General features: G+C 46.0%; 1 protein-coding gene across 1 annotated transcript; it reads right to left on the reverse strand.

The window, feature by feature from the left end:
• Window positions 1-936: 936 nt before the first annotated feature.
• Acsm5 (acyl-CoA synthetase medium chain family member 5) lies at window positions 937-24,908 on the reverse strand. The gene is made up of 14 exons (XM_046433805.2): window positions 24,755-24,908; window positions 22,339-22,561; window positions 19,732-19,942; window positions 17,977-18,184; window positions 16,399-16,542; window positions 14,059-14,212; window positions 11,699-11,778; window positions 10,126-10,249; window positions 9,012-9,092; window positions 8,788-8,889; window positions 4,422-4,549; window positions 4,238-4,337; window positions 2,206-2,325; window positions 937-1,830 (listed from the first exon to the last, which is right to left on the reverse strand). The coding sequence occupies exons 2-14, from the start codon at window positions 22,540-22,542 to the stop codon at window positions 1,747-1,749; spliced, it is 1,740 nt and encodes a 579-aa protein (XP_046289761.1). The 5' UTR covers window positions 22,543-22,561; window positions 24,755-24,908; the 3' UTR covers window positions 937-1,746.

Raw genomic sequence — 24,908 nt, forward strand, 5'->3', positions numbered from 1 at the left:
CCACAGGTAGGGACTGCATTGGTTTTTCCTTGTGATCATGTTCCTGGATCCCAGCACTAAGTAGGTGCTCAATAAATATGTACCAGAGAGTGGCTGTAGGTGTGGGAGTCAGGTGGGGGACACCCGGTTCCATCAGCTGCTCCTGCATGTGGCTCCTCTCTGCCTTCCAGAGCCACCTTCCCGGACATTGGCTTCAGGTCTCTGCCTTCTTCCAAGGTCAGATGTAGGACACTGGAACTCCAGGACACAGTGTTGGTGTGCAAAGGAAGAACTAGACATGGGGCAGGAAGTGGTTCGAAAAGATGGTTTCTTTAAAATAACTTTTTCATTAAAATAGTTATATCTACTTAATAAGATATCTTGGAAAATACAGGAATATATCAAGAAAAGAGAAAAAAAATGTTATTTTCCCTTTCTCCTCAATTCTCAGGAAAATCGTCACTGATATGTGAATGTATTTTCTTCCATTTGTTTTTCAGAGCTGTGATTCTCCAGTCTGCAATGGTTTTCATTCCAATGTTGCAAACTTAACATAGCTTATGCTTTTTCCCAAACATGGTACATTTCCTTCAATATTTCAGTGGCCACAAAATAAGCTATCCAGTGACTGTGATGTAATCATTCCCCTATGGCTTTGACACTGATTTCTTTTTTTCAGTTTTAAACAATGCCATGGCAAACATCTTGGTGCACCCAATATTTTCTACATTTTGAATCCTTTCTTTTTATATTAATTCCCAAAGATGGAATTTCTAAGCTAAAAGGAATGGTCAATTTTATGGTCTGGATATAGGACCAAATGGCTTCATCTAAAGGGTTAACCCTTTACTCTCCCACTGGCAGGGAAGGAGACCCCAAGCACCCCTAGGCCATGCTGACTGCATTTTGTAGGGACCGGTGGGAATGTTGTAGGGACAGACGAGGCAAGGCACCGAAGACAGCAGGAAACGGTTTTATTTGGCTGCAGCCAGGTTCAGGGGGCACAGCTTTTGCTGTAATCAATCAATCTCCTGAACCCCGAGTTCAGGGAGTTTCAGAGTTTTCTACCCAGCGTGTAAGGGGAGGGGCTCAGAAGTTCCCAGTCTGCAGAAGTTCACATAAAAGCAGCTTTTTCTTTCACTGTTCTGGGCAAGTTAACCCTTCAAGGACAACACCTGAGAAGGGGAGAGCTTCTTCTCCCCTTTCTTTCCTCCCCCTGCCAGCTGTTACCATGGAGCCCAGTTGTAACTTCTCTTAAAAATGTAGACATCTCTGGGAAGCCCAGCTCAAGGCCAGAGGCCTTATTTGCATATTTCTACAAACTACTATACTGGATATGTTTGTGAAAAACTAGTCAGGGGGTGTCCAGCACCTGGAGTGCTGGTATCTTCTCGGTCAGTGGCCAAGTAAACAGGGCGACATGAAAATAGGAAGTTTATCTACATTGAACTCTTTTGCTGACAGTCCTAAAATCAGCCCTGGTTAAGAGGGCTTTTCTGTGGACAAAGGGGGTGCCACTTCAGGAAGATGCCGAGAACAGCTGGACAGAGGGGGACCTGAGCCGCTGAGCCCTGCTAGACCGGGCCTGGCTCTGTGCTCTGGGTCAGTGACGTTCTCTGTTGTTTCTAGGAGTATCCAGTGGTTCTGGAGATGCCCCCTTGGAAGCTGAGTGTCGTTGATGTCTGTGAAGTTGTCAGGACGATGCTCCAAGCAGGGGCTGACCAGTGACCCCACCAGGTCCTTCTGGGGCCTTTCTGGGGTGGCACCTCATCTCCCCCATTCTTGGCTCCTCAGTTTACTCCTTTGGATCTTTCCAGAAACTGTCTTCGGCAGTTCTGAAACAAAAGCCACCTAGGGGCCCAAAACAAAAAGAAGAAAAAAAAAAAAAACACTTAGAAACCATCATTTCCCCCAGGAGACTTCTGCCTGGGGTCGTCACCTTCTGCCACCACACAGGAAACCTCCCATGAGTCAGGGTTTTCCCCAAGTGATGGCCATCAACAGGGCCCGGCCCTGTAGCACTGGGGCTGCCAGCATTTCAGCACCACCCTCTGCATCCGGGTTAAAGGTCAAATCTTAGGGTAAGAACAAAATGGGCTTCAGGGAGGGCCATTGAAGAAACAGGCCAGCATCTGGGGGTGTATGGATTTCCGGCTCCCCAGTACCGGGCACGGAACCTGGCCCAGCATGCACCCTTCTCGTTCCCCCAGAATTCCAGACACTTGCCTTCCTGGGGTACTTGTAGGGGGCGGTCACCCTTTTCACATGCTCCTGGAGTTCCCGGGTTAGTGCTTCTGGGTCGTGAGAGGAGTAGGTGGGAGAAAGAACTATAAACGCCTTTACCACCTGCAGGGGGGAAACAGCAGGGGTCAAGCCTCCCAGAACCACGCTTCAGCCTCGTGAAGGAGCACTCGCACTTGCCAGGGCGTGGGCACGTCCAGTGAAATAGACAACACCCACTTTTCTGTCACCTTCCTTTCCAGGATCCACAGTTAGAAGCATTGGCTCTCGGGGAATGGCTTCAGAGCCCTGTTTGTTCTTAGACTAGTCCCTATCCCTGAGTGACACCAGAGGAACCGACGTTGCTTCTCCTAAGACGCCAACACGTTGGAGACCATTTACTTCCAGGTTTTCCTGCCTGAGAGTGAGGCATGAGTCTGCTCGGGCAGGATTGAGAGAAATGGCTACCTTCAAGGGCAGGAGGGTCCTTCAGAGGCTGCATGTCTGCCAATATGGAGCTGGACGGCCTCTGGTCCAGGTCTATCCCCAGGGACATTCTGCACCTTGGCTTTTCCTGTCCAGGTTTCTCCCACAAGGTGTCTACTGCCAAGGAGGAGGAGTTTGGTTGTGTCCCAAACTCAGACACAACCAAACATGCTTTCTGATAAGTCCACTTGGCAGTTAGTCCATGCCCGTGTGAAACTCGGCCAACAATATCACTGTCCCTCCATGCTTCCAGGGTGGGAAGATCCCTGGGATTTCACGTTCTGGTAGAGCTGGCTTTGAGGAAGGGCTCTCCTGTACTGTGATAACAATGCACACTTGCTCTGTGCCAAGCTGCATTCTAAGAACCGCACACGGATGAGCTTGGAGCAGGCAGCCCTTGGTCACAGATCAGTTAATTCCCAGCAGGCAGGGCAAGGCACGGTTTTCTAGGTGTCATCTCTCCAGCCCACAGATGGGACTCACACCTCCCTCCTTCCATAGTAGTGGACTCAAATGATATGGAGGGAGGAATTGCCTGGCAAGGGGAGGCCGGCTCACATGCAGACGCTCTGGGAGGCATCCCCTGCTGGCCTCGTTCAGCAGCTCTGACTTGAGATCTTAAGGCTGAATTTTAAATAAGAGCCCCAGATGACGCAGCTGTGAACATGCCAGGGACCACTGTGAGAATTAATGCTCCGGCCCTGGTGCTTCTAAAAAGGCAAGGTGAAGCAAAGCTTCCATAAGGTAACTGCTTTGGCAGGGAGCAGTGACACACGTCTCTAATCCCAGCGGCTTGGGAGGCTGAGGCAGGAGGATGGCAAGTTCAAAGCCAGCCTCAACAATTTAGCGAGGTCCTAAGCAACTCAGTGAGACCCTGTCTCTAAGTAAAATACAAAATAGGGCTGGGGATGGGGCTCAGTGGTCGAGTGCCCCTAGTTCAATCCCCAGTACCCAAAAAAGAAAAAAGAAAATAAAAAGAAGATAACTGCTTTGTACTGAAGCATTATTTTGGATTTACAGCCAGTGAAAAGTACATGGGTCTGCATTTAAGCTCATCCTTCCCATTCTGTCTGTTTCTCTGGGACCCACAAAAAGCAATTCACATTTATCCGGTGAAAACCAAGCTTATTAACATTGGCTCATTTTTCTCTTGCTACACATATACATATGCTGTCATCCTCAAGTTGACTGTCCCTCCTGGATTACAGCTGACAGTAACCTGTCTGGTGTACTTGCTGTTTGCTCCTCTGTGAGGAGGAAGAAACATTTACTGGATAGGATGGATGACAGAGCCTGTCCCTGTCACCAAGATCTCTGGTCCCATAGTCAGCGTCCTTAGGATCCAGTTCAATGTCCACTTAAAACGATAGTGTGGCATTTTCTCTATGCGACCCTCTAGAAATTTTCTGTATCTCTGAAGGCACGAGGCCAATGCTTAATCAAAAAGAGTGTGTATCTGTTGGTGGCCTTTCAACTTTGTGTTCCTGGGCGGGGTGAGGACAGGGGAATGTGGGACAGAAGCAGGAGGCCGTGTCTGGGCAGGCCTGCTCACCTCCCCCCGGGTGGGGTCTGGGCTGCTGACCACGGCAGACTCCAGCACAGCGGGGTGCTCGGCAAGCGCGCTCTCCACCTCCACAGGTCCAATTCGGTAGCTGGAAGAGAAAAGGAGACTTCCAGATGGCTCCCCTCCCCCCCAAGGAATTTCAGAGGAACGAGGAAAGAGTAGACGCACTGACCTCGAAGAGTTGATCACATCATCGCTTCTTCCCATGAACCAAAAGTAGCCGTCCTTGTCCATGTGGGCTCGGTCCCCTGTGATGTAGAAGTCTCCTCGTTCTGAGGCCGCCGTCTTCTCGGGATTGTCCTGAAAGACAAGGGAAGTCCATGAAGGACATTCTGCACAGCCACCCAGGGTGTGGCTTCTTGACTGTCCCAGAAGCCCCATGCAGGAAGCTGGAGAGCCCCAACAGCAAGTCCAGCCGTCCCCAAGACCACGCTGGCCCAAACTGCCCCCACAGCAGGTGGCTATAGGCCTGGGAATTTGTAGGTTTTCCCTCTTTTAATTGGAAGGAAGCTTCCAGGAAGGATCCAGGGCAGCCACCATCGCCACCTTTAGAAGGGTGCTAGGAGGCACAGTTGACAGGGCCACTGGCTTAAAAAGAGCACACTGAGGGTAGGAGGTAGAAAGCAGTAGCTCAGCACCTCATCCTTGCTGAGGCTTGCTTTGAACTCGCGATCCTCCTGCCTCAGCCTCCCAATCCACTGGGGCTAGTGTGTGCCACTGCGCCCGGCTTGGGGATTGGGAAGAAGAATCCACAGGGGAGAGGCAAGGGCCCAGGAAGGAAAAAGAAGTCAAACTGTGATTCTCAAACTTTTAAATAAAAAGCTAATGGACAATTAAAAAAGACACAGATTACTAATAAATACAATAACCTAGGTGACCGGCCCACACGTATGCTGGGCATAAAAGGCCAGGCTTGCAAGAGTGAATGTTTTATGATGCCACATCATATAAATTTCTTTTCTTAATGGCAGAATTATTCTATAGTGACAATAAATAATTTACCAATTGCCAGCAGTCTGGGGTAGGGAGGATTAATGGCAAAGGAGCACAAGGGAATTTTGGGGTGACCATACAACGTTCCACAAGTGACTCTGGTGGTGGTGACAGTGGTGTACATATTTGTCAAAAGTCACTGACCTGCATACTTAACTTGAGTGCATTTTATTTCAGGTAAATTATACCCCTTTCAAAAAATAGACTTTGAGGGCTGAGGATACAGTTCGGTTGGTAGAATGCTTGCCTCACATGCGCAAGGCCCTGGGTTCAAGACCCACACCACAATAAATAGATGAGCAAATATAATTTGAAGGGGAAAAAAAGCAAAAAAAAAAATCTATCAATGCCTAAAATTAATACAAACTGTAAGATATACACAGAGAAAACTTAAAACTCTGCAGAATTTTGAAGAAGATATCAATAAATGGAAATATAGAAAACATTAACAGAAATGTCAATTGTCCCCAAGTTGATTTATAGATTCAATGCAACTCCAACCAAAATGCTAACAGACATTTTCATGGAACTCGGCAAGGGGATTCTAAAGTGTATGGGAGGCCGAAGACTAGGTAAGGTACTTTTAAAGAAGTTGAGTAAGAAGGAGAGATTGTCGACTAGGTGTGATGAACTCCACCTTTGTCTCTTTTGAACAACACTGGAGTGGATATCTGCACTCTCGGTTTCTTTCCCTAGGAAAGCAAGTCTATTCCTTATCTTAGACATAAAATGGACCTATGTGGGAGACCAACCTTGTACGTGACTGGGTCACACTCCCCGGCTGGGTGCTGAGGCGCTCAGTCACAGAAATGTGGCAGAGCTTTCTCCACCCTTCTTGGGTGCGAGGGTCGGTGTCTCGTGCATGGGTGTGTCTTGCTACAGCCCCATGGGTGAAGCTATGCTCACCTGTTCCTTTGTAATATAACCCCTTGCCCTGTTTAGGATAGAATCTTCCATGGAAGTGCCTTGTGTGTGTCCCCTTCTCTTACTGTGCCCTTGGGTTGGCCTACCCAGGTGTCAGTCAACCTGCTGACAGTGGACATCATGAAGATAGACTCAGCCCCCTGAAACCTGACCCCTTGCCTCATTTGAATAGCTTCTCCTCAATAAAAGGGGTCAGCGCGTGTGCTCTCGCTCTCTTTCTGCAGACCCTTAAGGTCAGAGGAGCCATCACAGCCACCCCAAAGAAAAAGGTATTTGTGTCTCTTGTGTGGTTATTTCGTGCAGCCCAGTTAGCCCAGTTTACCTGGAGTGACCCCTGAGCCTTTTAGTCATGAGAACAGAAACCTGGCAGACCTAGGTGTATTATGTTGACATGTGCAATTTCAGCTATTTGGTAATGGCCAACAGGACTTTGAAATGTGCATACTTATTGTGGGTGCAGAGTGTGCTTAGCCTGTCAATCCTGCTGAATTTCCTTTATTCACAAAGCAACCCTAGAGTGTGACATTTTCTATTAATTTTCCCCTATGCCATGATTCTCATAAAAAGATTTCACATTTTTCTCTTAGTTAATGACATGGAAAGAAAATTAGTTTTTGGTGTGGGTGATGGAAAGGAAAATACACAGAAAGTGGAGGTTCTTCTGGTCCTGCAAATGACTTCAAAAATTACTTTAGTACTCCCTCAATGGAGTAGTCACAGACCCAGAGAGATGTGTTATGTGAACTCCATGAGTGCCACTGTATACCCTAGAGGCATGGAGCAGACATTCAATAAATAATGAACAATTTTTCCAAGAATGTTAATTCACTGCTTACAAAAATATTAGAAGGAAGTGTATTAAAATTTCAACCTTATTCTTGCTTAGCATGATTATTACATTTAGAAGTAAGTTCATTTATATTTATGTTTTAATTGTAGTTGGACACAATATCTTTATTTTAATGTGGTGCTGAGGATTGAACCCAGGGCCTCTCACGTGCTAGGCAAGCGCTCTACTGCTGAGCCACAACCCCAGCAGAGAAGTAAATTTATTTTAAACAAAATAAAGCAAAAAAAAAAAATTCTCTTGTACTGACATAAAAACCCTAAAATACAACATCACGAAAACAAATTGACTGATTTTTATCTGCTTCTTTCTGCTGAGGGACAGCTGAGTATGTGCATGAGATGGAATTTCTATAAAGCAGTTGTTATGGTTTGGGTGTGTGGTATCCTCCAAGGACTCAGGTGCCAGAGGAGACAAGGAGGTTCAGAGGTGAAGTGATGAGCTTCTGAGAGCTTCAACCTAAGCAGTGGATTAATCCTGCAGTGCCAGGGGTGGCTGGAGGAGCTAGATCACGGGGGGTGGGGGGGTGCCTTTGGGGTTCACATTTTGTCCCTAGTGAGTGGACCTCTCTGTGATTCCTGCCTGCCGTGTCCTGAACCGCGTTCTCCCACCACATTCTTCTCCATGATGTTCTGCTTCACGTTGGGCCCAGAGCCATGGAGTCGGCTGATCATGGACTGAACCCCTGAAACCACGAGCCAAAATAAACTTTTCCTTCTTTAAGATTTTTTCATATTTTAGTCACAGTGACCAAAAAGACTGACTATTTTAGCAGTGGTTCTTAACCTTGGCCACACATTTGAATCCCCTGGGAAGTTGACCCACAGCATCCAAAATTTTGACTTAATTAGTCTGAGGTAGGACACAATCATCAGTAATAGCTGAATCTTCCCAGGGTTTTTTTTTGTTTTGTTTTATTTGTTTGTTTTTTTTAATGCACAGCCAGGTTTGAGAGTTTCATGTTAAAGAATTAGGAGAAAAATCCATCATAAATGTTGGGAGTTGCCTGGGCTCCAAAGACTAACTTCCCCATCCCCCAAGAAGAGCCATCCAATGGTGAGTCCTGCTGGCTCACATGATCCTTACCTACCAATCAGACTAGCCCTGCTGGCTCACATGATCCTTACCTACCAATCAGACTAGCCCTGCTGGCTCACATGATCCTTACCCACCAATCAGACTAGCCCTGCTGGCTCACATGATCCTTACCCACCAATCAGAAAGCACCCCAGCCAACTGTCAAACCGTTAAACCATTAAACTGTCATAACTGTCAAACCGCCCCCGGCTCTATAAATATGCAGAGCTGTTCCTCAATAAATGGGCACCAAGCCTTGATCGTTCTTTCAATAAATATCAGCCAAAGTGGGTATAAAGAAAAGTTAGCTACTAGTTTATTTCAGAAACTGGATCTGAAATCCCAGGACCTGAAACCTTAGCAGCAAACCACAAGGAGAACCCCCAAAACTCAGCTCTGAAACAAAATTGCAGTTTCACCTTTGGTAAGTTCTTTCCCCTCCCTGGAACTTGAATTTTCTCATCCTTAAAATGAGGCCACCTGCATGTCACTTTCAAACGCTGAAACCCACGACCTGTGTGTACAACCTGCATGTCACTTCTCTGAGTCACTTTCCATATCAGTAACAGGATCTCGTTGACAACAGGAGCAACCTACTCCCTATGACGACCTCAAGGGTTAAAAATATTTATAAAATGTGCTGCACAAGGCTGGGCACGCAGTCACTGCTGAGAGAGTGGCCGTCCCTGTCTCTTACCAGATAGCAGTTGAAGAAACAGAAGGGCCGGGTGGGTCTGACGCGCACAGCGATATTCCCCTCTTCTCCTGGGGACAGGATGTGGCCCTCGTCATCCACAATCTGGTGGAAAGATCACAGGGTGGTGTCTGGGCACCCGCACAGCCAGGCCGCCCGCCAGCCCAGCCTGTGCCCAGCGGGTCCATGCATCCTGCTCCTCACCCGCTGTGACCAAGATGGCCTACCTGCACGTCGTAAGGTGGGGAGGCTTTCCCCATGGACCCAGCCTTGATGGTGGAGCCTCTCGGATTGGCACAGATTACAACCTGGAAGGAACCAGAGCCCATAAGGAGCCTCAACCTCACTCCCTTTCTCCTTCTTCACTTTTCTCTCTCACTTCTCTCCTTTCCTTTTTTCCTTCCGTTATGGTTTGGATAGAAGGTGTCCCCCACCCCCCAAGCCCCTGTCCTAATGCAGGAATCTTCGGAGGTGAAATGACTGGATCGTGAGAACTGGAACCTAGTCAGCCCACCCTCGTTTGCATGGACTGTCTGGATGGTGACTGTAGGCAGGTGGGTCCCTGGGGGTGTGCCCCAGAAGGGCGCATCTTCCCTGTACCCTTTCTCCTTTCCTTCTCTTGCTTCCTGGCTGCTATGAAGGACGCAGCTTTCCTCCATATCGCCTGTCCACCATGATGTTCTGCTTCACCTTGGGTCCAGAGCAATGGGTTTGGCCAACCATGGACTGAACCTTTTAAACCATGAGCCAAAATAAACTTTTCCTCCTCTAGGTTGTTCTCATTGGGTGTTTTGGTCACAGAGCTGTAAAGCTGACAACCACACCTTTCTCCTTCCTCACTCCTATCCCCTCTTCTTCCTTTCCCTTCACCTCCCCTTCCTTCCTTCCTGCCTTCCTTCTGTCTTCTTTCCACGGGGACATTCATTTATGGAGCTCTCGAATGGGCATCTGCACATCAAGAACTTAATGTATAACTAAGCTGAAGGATTCCATTGATCTTCACATCTCTACCCTGAGGACTATAGAAGTTGCCTCTTAGGATTTGGGGCTCTCCCCAAAACACATGTAGGCTGTTCCCATGGGGACAGACAACACCCTTGGCCAGGAGAGCTGGCTTACTGGTCATGGAGTAGTTGTGAAGTTACCTCTAAACCCAAAGGTTCTAGCTGATGGAGTTTTGCTAGCAGTGTTTCTGCCCTGGGGACAGGGCCGTCCTGACAGGTATCAGAGAAAGGACAGACAGAAAGGCAGGAGGAGCTATGGAGCCAGGGATCTTGTCCACTGGACTGAGAGCTCAGATGGTGGTGAACTGGGGCGGGGACCTGGCCGCACAGCACTCACTGTTTCGGACTGTCCATAGCCTTCGTAAAGCTCCAGGCCCGTCTGGTTCTTCCATTTCTCCCTCACATCAGGGTTGAGGGCCTCTCCTCCAGTCAAACAGTGCCTCAGGCTGTGAAACTGGTATCTTTCACAAGTGAGAAGACGGGTGGCCTGGGTTATAACCCCCACTTCCACCCACAACACCTGCCAGCAGTGTGGCCCAGTCCATACCCCGCCCCAAGCACTAGGGAGTAAACGTCCCTGCTTTAGAATCTTCCCCAGGGACCCCACCCTCTGGCTTTCCAAGTATGTTCCTCAGGGACAGATAATTTTTTTAAAAAATTCATTCTTAACTGAGTTTGGAAAAAAAAAAAAAACAGAACCTACTAATTTGGGCATCACATGAGTGAGTTTCAGGTAAATTTGCCAGAATAATTTAGCTAGAAACAAACTGATGGATAATAAAGTGATTGACAGAATTACTGGATTGAAAAAGATCAAAAAAATTAAAATTGAGAAGATAAAAAGTGGTTCTCTGAGAATCTCCAATGGTTCAAAAATTTCTAAAGATATTAAGTTGAAAAGCAACCTCTCAGCTCAGCAAATTTTCTGAAGTGTTAAAAAAACCAGTGATTGCAAATATACTTTTTAATCATTTTCCCCCCTTTGGATCAAATTGGATGGATTGAGTTACTTAGTATAACTAAGCACTAAATACTGAGTACTTAGAGTTATCACAGTGCTTGTGGTGATTAGTACCATTTGACCAAATTCCTTTTGAACAAATTACTCAGAACCTGTTTTCAGCTAAAATCATAATGTGGTGCTGTCCAGTAGATGGATAAATGGAATGAATTCTTACATTTCATACTTTGAGAATCAAGTAAGATCTCCCTCTTTAGGCACTTCAGAGCCAGAGTGTGACAAGGGAAGATAAGGGGTAGGTGAAGAGAAAGACAGATTAGAATTGGTATGTTACTGAGGGGTGAGGGAATTCTCTGGTACCCCAGCAACTTGCTCTGCCTTCTAGTCGACATTGCTTTGGATTCACCCAGGACAGCCATCCAGTATTTTGTCACCTTCTCTCGAGCGTCTCGAGCTGGTATCTAAAGAATGGCTGACTTGGGTCAGTCTGGGGTTGGGAGATGGAAGACCCACTATGGTAGGCTTGTTAGTCCCACCAGACCTATAGGCTCATTCCATAGGTGGTAAATAATAACTCAACAATTTCTCTGCCCTCACAGATAAAAACAGACACGTTGCGGAGGGAAGAAAGCCAATGTCAAGTGTTGGAATGTCAGACTGCCTTAAATCTATTTAATTCCTTTTGGATATACATTCCTGGGATCCAGAAAATCATCTTTGAATAGTGTCTACAAGGGATATGAGTGTGTATTCTTGTGAGAGTGTGTGTGTTTGTGTGTGTGTGTGTGTGTGTGAAATGAAGACAGGAGACAAATAGACATAGATAGAGGCAGAAAAAGAGAGACAGAGACAAAAAGATAGAGACACAGAGACAGAGTTGGAATGAGAGGGTGGGGTTACATATATTCACATTCTTTGGCCCTCAAAGCACCAAATTGACAGGCTGTACCTTGTCAGATCCTCCTGTACAAGCAGGCGGAAGATGGTTGGGACACAGCAAAGGGTGGTTATCGGGAACTTGGAGAGAGTCTAAACAAAAACAACAGGTGAAGATCTTAGAGTCCTTGGGGTGGAACTTCATAGAAAAGGGATCAGTGAACTGGGTCTTCATATCCTCATTATTGAAGAAAGAAGTATGAAACCATGTGTGGTACCCGGCTCCAGCCTCCAAGGTAACCTCTAATGATCTCCCTCTCCTGGTATTTGTGCCCTTGTGGGGTCCCTTCCCACATGGCACCATGATTGGTTTGTGGGACCAACAGAATTCTGTTGAGGGGCCAGATATTACTTTTGAGATTAGGTTCTATGAAGAGGATGGCCTCTGTCTTAAATATTCTCACTCTTTCTGCCTCTCTTGGATTACTCTCTCTGGAAGAAGCAAATCACCATGCTGTGAGGACACTCAAGCAGTCCTGTGGAGGAGTACACAAATGAGGAACGGAAGCCTCTGACCCAAAGCCAGTGAAAATCTGCTGAAAATCACAAGCCAGTGTTTAAGCAGATTCTCCAGACTCGATCAAGCCTTGAGATGACTACAATCCTAGATCATATTTTTTAAAAAAATTATTACTGAGGCAAAATACACACAACAGAAGATTTCCTCATTTTAAGAGTACAGTTCACTGGCACTGAGTATTTATTTCCACATTGTTGAGCAACCGTGGCCGTCAACTATCTGCAGAATTCTTTTTATCTTTTTATCTTTCCAAATGGAAACTCTGTACCCATTACACAATAACTCCTCATGACCCTCTGCCCCAATTCCTGGTAGCCACCTCCTACACTCTGTCTCTATGAATCTGACTACTCTAAGGACCTGATGGTAGTGGAATCATAGTATTTGTTCTTCTATGCCTGAATTCTTTCACTTAGCACAGTGTCCTCAAGGCTCAACCATGTTATGGCATCTCAGAATTTCCTTCTTTTTAAAGGCCGAATAATATTCATACAACATCTTCTTTATTCACTGATCCATTGAGGGACATTTGGGTTACTTATACCTTTTAGTTACTGTTAATAATGCTGCTTAGGAACTGGGGTTGTGGCTCAGGGGCAGAGTGCTTGCCTAGCACATGTGAGGCACTGGGTTTGATCCTCAGCACCACATAAAAATAAAATAAAGGTATTGTGTCCATCTACAAATATATATATATATATATATATATATATATATATATATATATATATATATTTGAATATATTTGAATATATACATATAACATTAATAATAATAATGCTAAGAGCTTTGTGGTACCTCATTGACATCTTGGCTACAGCCTCAGGAGAGCTGCTGCTCTGGAACCACTTAGTTAAGCTACTTCCAGATTCTTGACTTTAGAAACCATGAGAGAACGAATGTTTCTGTTTTAAGCTTATAAATTTGGGGTTGATTTACTACATAGCAAAAGATAATGAGTACGCTATGTCAGGGCTGGAGGCAATGGAAGGAGAAGACACACGTATTGTCTGATCAAGTCCTACGTAAATAATGATGCGGATGAGTTTGATTGATAATAATAACTAACATGTGTAAAGCATGTACTATGTTCCTGGAATCACTTTATTCTTATGAACACTTGATATAACTATGTTATCCCTTTCTGTGCTTCAGATGGGGAGACTGAGACTTAAGGAGTCTAGGTGAGTTTCCTAAGGCCACGCTGCTAGCTAAGAGAAGACGTAAGATGACAGTCCAGGTCTGACCAATGGCACAGTGTGTGCCATTAGTCACCACGTGATACAGCTTGCATCCATGCAGAGTATGGGCAGATGGGTCTTCTGATGTTTTAGGGAATGTCAGTTAGGATGTGGAGAACAGAAGAAAGCAGCCCTATTTCTTCACTGGGAGGATCAATTCTCCCTCCCTATGAGAAGACCCTTGGAGGCTGGGCAGGAGTCCTCAGGTCTATACTTGGGCAAAGACACCCAATGAGCAGTAGGGACAGCAGCATTTGGAATTGGGAAGCAGACTTTGATTTTACCCAAGATTTTGACTAATAACTAGGGTCTCAACAGGATGATAAAAAAGAAGATGGTAGAGAGAGAGAAGCAACCCAGGCAGAAAAAGATAAGATATGCAAAGGTCTAGAGAGATGCTCTTATTTATATCTAGGGATCTAGATTGAGCATAACCAGTGATTGAAGACAGCCAGGTGGTGAGGAACCGGACCTCAGGAGGTCCTGGGAGACTTCCTGGTTAACATCAGCAGGAAGGAAGCCTATGGTCACCGGTTGGTGCGTTTTCTCCTACAGCCTTGAAATCGACACCACACTCACCTTGTTTACACCAAAGACATAAAAGTCTCTTACATTTAGGATGACTTTGGCGTTAACCCGAGGCAGTTCGTGCACAAAAATACAAGATCCATTAGACCAAGCAGAGAAGAGAGTCCAGGCTGCCTTCACCCAACCAGTGTCGGTGGTGTTCCAGAAGATGTCTGATTCGGTCAAGGCCACCCACTGCCTGTCAAACACAGGGACAATCAGCACCCCCAGCAATGCCTCTGACTTTACAAGGGATTACATGACCCAGGTCTCCTTATTTGGAGCCCTGATCAATCAGATCTGCACAAGTCCACTATTATCTCAACAAACATTCATTGAGCGTCTTTTATCTACCTATGATCTAGGCTAGTGGTACAGAGTTAAAATGACAGGTCTCTCTCTTCTCAATGTACCTAACTCTTTGCTGATCTCATCCAATCTCTTTTTCATCGACTTTAGACATGCTGATCCAAATGCCTCCTCAACATCTCCACTTTTAACTAATTATGGAGATGCATAATGCGCCTCTCAAGTTTCCAGTGCTGAAAATTGACTCCGGGTTTTCCTCCCACGGGCAGGCTCATTCCAACATCTTCTCCATTTCATTGATTGCCATACAACTCAGCGTTATCCTTGACCCTTGTCTCTCTCACTCCACGTTGAAACAGTCAGCAAATCTCCCTATATCTATATTCAGAACACACTGGGAATCTTCTCTGTTCTCACCCTGTGGCTACGGCTCCCCTGGACGATCAACACCCTTTCCTCTTAATGCACCAGCCCCTTCCTTGACCCTCCTGTCACCCTTTGTTCCTGGCATTTATCATCAACCCAACATAGTGAGTGAGCCTCTAGAAAAACAGCACAAAGGCATATTGTGTCACTCTTCCATTCAAAATTTTCTGTTTCTTAAAAAAAAAAAATCAAATATAGAATTGCTCTGTGATTGAGCCATTCTGTTTCTGAGTGTGTCTCCCCCAAGAATTAAAAGCAAGGACTTGAACAGATATTTGCACACCTGTGTCCACAGCAACATTCATGACAACAAACAATGGCTCAAGTGTAGAAGTGTCCCAAGTGTCGACCAACAGATGAGCGCATCTAAAAAATGTTTCCTGTGCCCACCATGGAATATTTTTTCAGCCTTAAAAAAGTAAGGAAATTTTGACACTTGTTACAAAACGGCTGAAACTTACCATGCTAAGTGAGAGAAGCCAAGTTTCAAAACCAAAGAGCAAATATTACATAAAGGCAAATTTACATGAAGTACCTGGAGTGGTCAGATGCATACAGATGGAAAGTACAAGAACAAGAGTAGGCTCCTAATTGGAGTAAGTTATACTCCATGTGTGTATGATATGTCTGAGGCCAGAGGCTCATAAATTCAAGGTCAGCCTCAGCAACTTAGCGAGGCCCTAAGCAACTCAGGGAGGAGACCCTGTCTCTAAATAAAATATAGAAAAGGGTTGGAGATGGGGCTCAGTGGTTAAGCACCCCTGGGTTCAATCCCCAGTACAAAAAATAAAAAAAATTAAATTAAAAAAAACCCACACTCTACTGTCATGTATATCTGGGAGGTTGGGGAGATGGAAGAGGGCAGTTATTGCCTGCTAAGTGGAGGTTCTGTTTTGAAATCTATTTTAAAAATTATAGATGGTAGTGATGGTTGTAAAAAAAATGTGAGTATGGTAACGATATTCAATGATACACTTAAAATGTTTAAAGTGCTAACTTTGGCTAGCAGAAAGGATTTTGAATGTTTTCATTATAAATAAATGATAAGCGTCTGAGGATGTGGATAGGTTTACCATGACTTGAACATTCCACAACATATTTGTGTACGGAAATGTCACATGGTACATAGGTACGATTCTATGTATTGGCTAAAATTATTTTTTTAATAATGGTAAATTCTATATCATACATATTTTGCCACACTTTAAAATAAAACCCTCCAGTGGCTTTTCACATTACTCAGAATAAAGTCCAAACACCCTAGGACCCTACCTGATTTGCACTATCATTGCTTCTTTTCCTTTTCTCTTTCTCTCTCTTTCTTTCTCCTTCCTTCCTTCTTTCTTTCTTTCTGAACCTTGGAGTGCTTCACCACTGAGGCACATCCCAGCCCTTTTAAAAAATATATTTTATTTAGACACAGGGTCTTGCTGAGTTGCTGAGAGCCTTGCTAAGTAGCTGAGGCTGGCTTTGAACTCGCGGTCCTCCTGCCTCAGCCTCCAGAGTTGCTGGGATTACAGGCCTGTGCCACCGCACCCCTCTTTTCTCATTGCTTTCTGACCTCAGTTCCTGCCGCTCTCCCCTTCACACACCCCTGCTCACTCACCCACGCTCTGCTCTTGCACCCCCTAGACAAGCCGTGCCCAGTACCTTCCACTGGCCACAAAGCCCAGCCCATAGCTGCTCTGGGAGTGCTCAACCATCTTGGGGTTCCCGGTAGTTCCGCTGGTGAAGTAGATGGCCAGGGCATCTCGACTCTTGGTCTGCACACACGTGTGCTCTGCAGATGCCTCTCTGGAAAATGTAAAAACGTGGGGTGGAACTCCCAAGAGTGGACATAGGGAACAGTGACCATATTTCTTTACCATTTCAATAAATACATGTGAGGTGCTGCTTCAAGAGAGTGGCAGCTCGGGTTATCCACAGCCACCTCCTCTCATGATGACCCTTCTGCAGACAAGGAAACTGGGGCCCGACATGATTAAGTGGCTCACGCAAAGAGCCCCCTGTTCTTGGAGCATGGAGTGAGAGGTTGGCATATCCATGTGCCTAATTCAGCACTTTTAGGCATGACCCCATCCCCACCTCAATTCCTAAGGACTTAGAGCTACTTCTAAAGGTTTCCCCAAACTTGGGGGTTGGAGATTTGGTTAATCTCCAAGGTTTTGTGATTTGGAGAATCAGCTAATTTGTGGTTCATGGTTCTCAACCCTGGCTGCACCTTGGAATCCCCAGGTAAGTTTTTTAAAAGAAATACCATTACCTGGGCCCTCCCCTTGGACAGATGAAATCAGAATCTCAATGCTTTTTAAGCTCCTCAGGAAATTCTACTAATAACTACAATTGAGAACCACTGGTCTGGGCCAAGCTGGCAATGTATCACAATCACATGGGCTGATTTAAAAAAAAAAAATACAGGTTCCATGAGCTCTGGCTCATACATGTCTGGTTAAATATGTCAGCTATGGGACCTTTGGGTCCATATTTTAAACAAAACCCAGGGAAATCTGGTCTGACGAACATTTGTGACTTGATAGTTCCAGTCTCTGAGGGCCCCCTTTTGGATGCTGGCCTCTAATCTGGATAGTCTCAAATTCCCAGAGAGCCTTCCACCAAGTCCTTATTTCAGGGGAGATGTGACTGTGGCTCCATCCCAACACTTATTAAACTATTTTTTAGCATCTTGGGTTGGTCACTTCACTTTTGCAAATCTTTTTTCCTCACCTGTAAAATTGTGTGACATTGCAACTCTAAGGTATTTTTCAAGATTATTCATTACTGCGTTCTGAGCACCAAATACAAAGCTTGTCACAAAATAGATGTTCATTAAACCTTTCCCTGCACAAAGGAATGGAAGTGACTGCTTACCTAGTACAGTGCCTAGCATACACTAAGCACATGCACTTATTTTACTATCGGCCACCTGCTGTGTACCGAATGCATGGCATAGGTCAGCTCCTCCACACTGATAGCTCCAATAACTACTGCCAACAGTGTACAAAAAACAAGGCATAGGAAAGCTAGTGACACATTCATTACTGACTGAGGGAGTGACTGGAACATTCAGATGGTCTCAAGGATTCTATCTCAGACCATCTGGCTTCCAAGGTGAATGTCGCTCTCTGAGTCACTTTGTGTGCAGTCGGCAATGCCTTCTGTGGTCTCTTGTTGGCTAAAGGGGAAATGCCTTCTTTGTCAATGTCATTGTCCAAGGGAGCCTCGACTCACCGCAGGAGTTCCCTGAAGTTCATCCAGCCTGGGCGACCGCTGTCCGACACCAGGAGCTTGACCCGGAGGGAGGGGCAGTCAGCACTGATGGCGTCCACCTGCGGAGCCAGGGCGTCACTGGTGATAATGGACTTGGCCCTGGATGTCTGCAGCCGGTACTTGAGGTCCTTCTCCGTCAGCTGGGAGACGCCAGGAATCATGACAACACCTGACATCACACACAGAGAGAGGACGTTGGCTCAACATCAGGGAAGACCCCGTGTGTGGAACCAGAGATGGTCACAGGAAGGAGAGGACTGGGGCGCCCGAGCTGGAAGAGGGGCCGGTAACGAGGTAAAGAAATCCAAAAATGCTCCTGGGGAGCTTGATGTATCTTATTTAATTCTCAGAACCTTGGGAAGTGCATGCTATTTGATACCTATTTTGTAGATTAAAAAAAAAAACCCTAAGTTTTAGAACTGTATGCCTTAAATAAATTAAATAACTTGCCCAAGAGCACCTAGCTAATAGGTTGTAAAGCTGGAGTTCAAAGCCAAGCAGCCGTAAATCTTAGAGTCCACGATCTTGATTGCATTGTATTTCCTGAGAGAGCACCGAGTTTGGGGTTTTCTGTGCTTTTAATTGAAGTACCTCAATGCATCCTTCTGTTGGGCGTGGGTTACTTGCTGGTGTAAGGGACGGACGAGGTGGGGGTTCCCGGACCCCTCATATGGCTTCAACCAAAGTTGATTCCATCCTCTCCCAAGGGGAAGAGGAGAGGAAGCAGAAACCAGGCATCAATTTTAACCAGGCTCAGAATGTCCATGGTCAACATTTCCTGGAGCCCAACACTCTGATTTCACACAGGAGAGGAATCGGATCCTAAAAGATCTGTCCCCTGGCCGCATCCAGTTATTGAGGGCAGAAGAGAGAGGAAGGGGCCAGTCACAAGCAGCACGAGAGCCCCACCAGGGTCCTTGTCCTTTGCGGGGTTTAGAGCCCAGCATGACAACTTGGAGCTAACCAGTGGGATTCCTCAGTCCACCTCCACGTGTTAGTTTTTTCCAGTAGCAGTCTGTCCCACCTAGGGTTTTGGTGGTGGTGCTTTGGGGAAGAGAGGTGACAAAAGAGTATAAGGAGAAAATGGGTGTAACCTGCACAGGACATCAGCTTGGGTGTCTTCTAAAGAGTTGGAGAGGATGTCAGACTTGACGTGGTAACATGGTGTGTGGTTTCCTTGTTCTTTTTAACAATTTGCCATTTATTTACTTGGTGCTGGGGCTCGAATCCAGAGCCTGGCACGTGCTAAGCATACCTTCTACACCACGCTGTACCCACGGGCTATGCCCATTTATTTTTTCTTGCCTTTTTTTTCCCCATTTTTTTTTTATTGGTTCATTATAGTTACATATAATGGTGGGATTTGTTGTGATTTGGGGTTATTTTATTTGGACCCCAAATAGAAGGATGACTATATACAATTGGAGGAACAGGAAATTTAGGTAACCAAAAAAATAATAATAACAACCCAAAGGGAAATTTCGATCATGCCAACCACTTGACCCCATGACTGGCACATAGCAGTTGCTTAAGAAAAGCATAGAGGCTCCTTACACTTTGGCCCATATGAAAGGACCTGCTTTTATGTATTGCTTTGGGGTCTTGCCCTTGGCTGCAGTCAAGTTGGTGATGGTTGGGCAGACAGAATGCCACACGGCACTCAGGATGCCCGGGGCCTCTGGTTCCCTAACTGGAACCCCAGCCCTGCCCACTGACCTGTCCGCATGCAAGCCACGCTGGCCAGCCACCACTCTGGAAGCCGTGGAAGCACCAGCATCATTCTGTCCCCGGGCTGCAAGCCACACGTGCTCGCCAGGATGTTGGCTGCCTTCCTGGACCAATGTCCTAGCTCCTCAAAGCTCCACTTGACCTCCGCGCCTTTACCATCCACCCACCAGAATGCAGGATTCGGGGGCCGGTGCCCAGCCTAGACGGTGGTGCAGGAAGAGGAAAAAGTAGAAGTGCTTCATTGAGAATTTTTTTAAATTCATTTTACTTTTTACTATAGTTAAGACATTCAATATATTTATAAGGCTCAGAAATCAAGGTGATACAGAAAGACACTTATGGAGAAGGTTTGTTCCCTTCCTCGGGCCTCTCTACCCTGTTCCCCACTCCACCTCCCTTTCACTAATAAAACCAGTTTTATTGGTTTCTTCCATATCTTTCTAGTATTTCTTTAGGCAATCATTAGTATATCTTTTCCCCAAACCATTTTTTTTTTGTTGTTGTTCTGGGATTGAACCCAGGAGTGCTTACACACTGAGCCACATCCCCAAACTTTTTAACATTTTTAAAAAAAAGAATTAGAGACAGCATCTCGCTGAGTTGCTTAGGGCCTCATTAAGTGGCTAAGGCTGGCTTTGAACTCGTGATTCTCCTGCCTCAGTCTCTGGAGCCACTTGGACCCACACCATCTTCTTAATGCAAAAGATAGCATTATAGTTCACACTGTCCTATATATTCCTCTTTTTGAAATTGAAATATTGTTCATCTACCAATAAAATCATCAAAGTTCACAATTCTTCGGCTTTTAGTATATTCTGCAAGGTTGCAGAACCATCAACACTATCTAATCTCAAAATATGTTCATTATCCTAAATAGAAACAGTGTACAAATTAGCAACTCTACCTTGGCCTTCACCTCTTGTTTGCTCAATAACCTCAAGGTCAGCCTGAGGTGAGAGCTTATGGTTTTTTTAGGTCTTTCTTGAGCATGTGTAAAGTCCTGGGAGCGTACAGAGTTCTACTTGGGATGTCGCTTCTGAGATTCCCAGGAACATATTGGAGATTTTCAAAGCTCCTAGGGATATGTCATTCCCTACCTTCTCATTTTTGGCTTTTGGTTTGTCTGTTGTTTGCCCCGACTGGAATCCACCCCATCATGTAACCACAAAGTTAAAACACTTGCCTGTACTTGTTTTTGACCAATGGACTCCAGGGAACAGTTTTTTTCTGATTGGTCGAGCTCTGAGTCAGGTCAAATACAAATAACCTTGAAAATGAGGTTTTTCCAAAAGAACCACCAGACTGTTCGAATAATGATAATTCTTTGGGAATTAATTTTGGAAAAGGCCCCAGCTCCATTCTGCTTCCTCTCTGGCTTCCGGGAGGCCTGGGAATGAGGGTATGGTTTGACAAGGTGACCATGTCACTGTCAAGTGGGGGCTTGGACTCAGGACGGGGAAAAGGCCACATGGCTTGCCATTCTTGCTGATTTGGCCAGTCCTTGGATGCACACCCCCTGGTTGCTGTAGTGTCTGGTTGGTTTCTGGAGTCTGAGGAAGTTGATTCTCACAATTTCTCTGACTCTTGTTGCTTTTATGAAGCAGAGAGTTTTTGGAAGGTCCTTATTCCCCCATTTTGCTGACTTAATCCTGCTTGTTTGTTTTTTGGATCATCAGAAGGCCTCTAAGGACGTCTCCTGCTCCCCAGCATGACAAAAAGAGCTAGACTTTGTAGGCAGAAATGGAGCCTCAGGGCTGCGATTTTCACATTGATTCCTGATTCAACTCTCACAGGAACTCTGAGTGCCATATAAGGGGTAACTCTCATTTTACAGGTGAGAAAACTGAGACCTAGAAAGCTTAGGCAGCGTGTCCAAGGTCTCACTTCCAGTGAGCCACGTCCACCTGACTGCAAAGCCAGCCTTTAATCTTGTCCCCTCATTCACCTCCCTGAGCTTCACCGTATTCACCAGCAGTACTTACCGTATCTGTTCCCGCTGCTGTGAACCTCATTGACTCTTTAAACAAGGTTATCTTAAAATGAACACCGGTACGTTTCTTTGACATAAAAATTTCTATTCCTTTATCCATGGAATGTTTTATTTTAACATGAATACAACACAGAAAGGAAGCGTAGGCAGAGAGACGCAGGAGGAAATCAGGGTTATCTCACTCAGTTCTGTGTATCTGCTAGGATCTGCGGAAAGCGTTGACCTTCGAACTCCTCTTTCTCTTTATTTAGAAGGGAGTGAATGAGAGTGAGAGAAACATTGAAGACAGAATAGCAATAAGACGAAAACTTCCTCTTTCCCTTGATGACAGTTATTGGAAGGGAACAAGAGAGGGCGTAACTGTCTCCTGGTATGAGTTGGACTCAGAAATATGACACACCTCCAGGATTATGCAAGGGTATTTATAGCTGGTAACACTTAATCATAATTTTCCCTAAGGCTTAAAAGCTAACAATTTAAATTTTAGGATCTGCAAAGTTCCGAGGTCGAAATTTCCAAATCAACCCGATAGTCTCAGGTCTCATTGGGGTGGTGGGGGCAGCCTCAGATACCCTCGAGGGGCCCCAGGACAGGATGGGATTCACCTTCTCCAGCTGACTCCACACATCCAGCACGTCATGGGCAAAGTTGAAGTACTCGGGCACCGGCTGCCTCCCCAGACTGATGGCTTCCCATGTGCCCACGATCTTCTGAGAGGCAGGGAGAGGTGACAGGTGCCCATGAGATCCGCAGAATCCCCGGGAGCTCTTGAGCACCTGGAGGACCCTGCATCTCAGCCACAGCCTCATGTCGTCTGTAGCCTCTTGCCTGTCACCAAAGAGAGGAGAGAGGTCATCATCTGAATCCTGGGTTGGGGGCTTGGGAGAACCCTGTGGCCAGCCCTGAGGGTGACTGCTGCTCGTACTGGACACAGTGTTGGTCTCCAGGCTCAGTTCAACTATGTGACATTGGTCATTTTCCTTCTCTGAATCTGAGGCCCACCCCTCCCTCCTCTCTCACCTCTCATTTCTTGTGGGTCTTTGTGGGCCTGAGGTCCTTAACTCCAAGCCCACTTCTCAAAGCCAAGTCTAAAAGGAATCCCTCTCATGTCCTTTATTTTGTTGTTGTAGTAAAAAAAATCTCAAAATACATTGTTAACTGACACATAGTAATTCAACACATTGGTGGGGTACAGTGTGACATTTCGATGAATGGATACAACGGGTAGTGATCAGATTAGGGTGACTGGCATAGTCATTACCTAGATAGGCATCATTCCTTTGTGTTGGAGCATTCGTACTCCGCTCTGTTAATTATTCCCTCTAATACCCTTTGACCGATCCTGAACTGGCCTGGCCCAGCCAAAGAAAGCTCTCTGGCAGCAGAAACAGGTGACATTTATCATAGTGTCTTCTTAAACCAGGTATATGGAAAATATTATCATTTCCATATGGAATCAGTGTGAAAGCTAATGATTAAAGAGATAAGGTGATGCTGTGAATCTGAATTATTCCCCAGGGGCTCCTGTGTTGTGGGCTTGGTTCCCAATGCGGCAATGTTCAAAGGTGGAGCTTTGGGGAGTGATCGATCGTGAGGGCTCTGCCATCAGTGGGGGATTCACAGCTGAGTGGATTATCAGGAGGTGGTGGAGACTGCAGGAGATGGCACCCGGTTGGAGGAAGACGGTCCCTGGGGTCATGCCCAAGCAGGGTATATATCTTGTATATCCCAGGCCTTTTCTCTCTTTCTCTCCCTCCATCCTCACTTCCTGGTGGCCCTGAGCTGAGCAGCCTTGCCCCCCTGCCATGATGCTCTGCCTTACCCTGGGCCCAGATACCATGGAGCCAGCCAACCATGAACCCAAACCTCTGAAACCATGAGCCCAAATAAATTTTTCCTCCTTAAAGTTGTTTTCCTCAGTTATTCTGTCTCAGCAATGAAAATCTAATGAACAGAGGTATTTTGCCTTTTCTTGTACTAAATCCCTGAAATGCAATATGCATTTCCCCCCTAGCAAGCACACCCCAATTTGGACAGGCTACACTTTGAGTACCCATGAGTCACAGGTGGGCAGTGACACGGTACTGCGCAGAGCTGTTTTGGTGTCCTGCTACTGAAAGGATGGCCTCTGGACCAGCTCCACCATCTGGGCACTTGTGGAACTGCAGAGCCTCAGTCTCCACCCCACACCTGTGGAACTGGAATCCGCAGGTCAGCTGGATCCCCAGATGTATTGAGTGCTCGTCAAAGTTCTAGAAGCTGTGGCCTGGGGGCTGTGTCCCCCGTTTCAGTTCTCCCTGCCAAGTTCCTCTTGGTAATAATAACCGAATATGGCAATAATAACAATTACAGTACTTCACAACAACCAGGAAATCCGACCGCACCACCATGCATCGAAGGCTCACTGTGTTCCAAGCACATTGAAAATGCTTTATAAATATTATTTCATTAAAACACTATGATACCTCTATGATGTAAATATCATTTTATCCATTTTACAGATAAAGAAAAAGAGGCACATAAAGAAAATAAAGAAAAGGCAGAAGTAACTTTTCACCTCACCTCTCAGCCTCCCGGCCTCCCAGCCTCCCAGCCTCCCAGGCTCAGCTGTGGCCACTAATTCTGGGCCTGAGACCCTGGAGATTCTCTCCCTTCCCCTCCTAATGGCTCCTAAATTCTGTCCCAAGCCTGTGTCTTGGCTTTATACCCCTGGATTTCCTAGATTTAATTTTTTTTTTTTTTTGTACCAGAGATTGAACCCCAGGGTGCTTAACCACCGAGCCACATCTCCGGCCCTTTTTAATATTTTATTTAGAGACAGGGTCTCCATGAGTTGTTTTAGGACCTCACTAAGCTGCTGAGGCTGGCTCTGGACTCAGCCTCCCGGAGCCACTGAGATTACAGGCGTGCACCACTGCTCCCGGCTGGATTTCCTATTTCTTCACAGCTGATGATTAGAATCCCCAGCCTCCCTCTGTGGTTTCCCAAGGCCATTCCATGGAGGATTTCTTGCCTGGTTACCTTGTTCTTGGACCCAGGAAATGCAGAAGGCACCTGTGTTCTGCTCTTGCTAAAGGGTAGACCTGAGAGCCCTTAGCAATTCCTTTTTCAAGCAAGTTGCTGACTCAAACTCTCGCAGGGAACTTTGGCCCCAGAGGGAGCCAAGAGAGGGCAG

The sequence above is a fragment of the Marmota monax genome, unplaced genomic scaffold, assembly GCF_021218885.2.
Source record: "Marmota monax isolate L192 unplaced genomic scaffold, Marmota_monax_Labrador192_F-V1.1 WCK01_AAM20220418_F8-fsc00035, whole genome shotgun sequence".
Lineage (NCBI taxonomy): Eukaryota > Metazoa > Chordata > Mammalia > Rodentia > Sciuridae > Marmota > Marmota monax.

Excerpts from the sequence above, each read along its gene's own strand:
- Acsm5 (XM_046433805.2), bottom strand. The coding sequence starts at position 22,542 with ATGAGGCTGTGGCTGAGATGCAGGGTCCTCCAGGTGCTCAAGAGCTCC. Across the intron at positions 14,213-16,398 it reads GGCTTTGTGGCCAGTGGAAG|GCAGTGGGTGGCCTTGACCG; the intron begins GTACTGGGCACG and ends TGTGTTTGACAG. Across the intron at positions 11,779-14,058 it reads ACGCCAAAGTCATCCTAAAT|ACTCTCTCCAAGTTCCCGAT; the intron begins GTAAGAGACTTT and ends GTTTTTGTTTAG.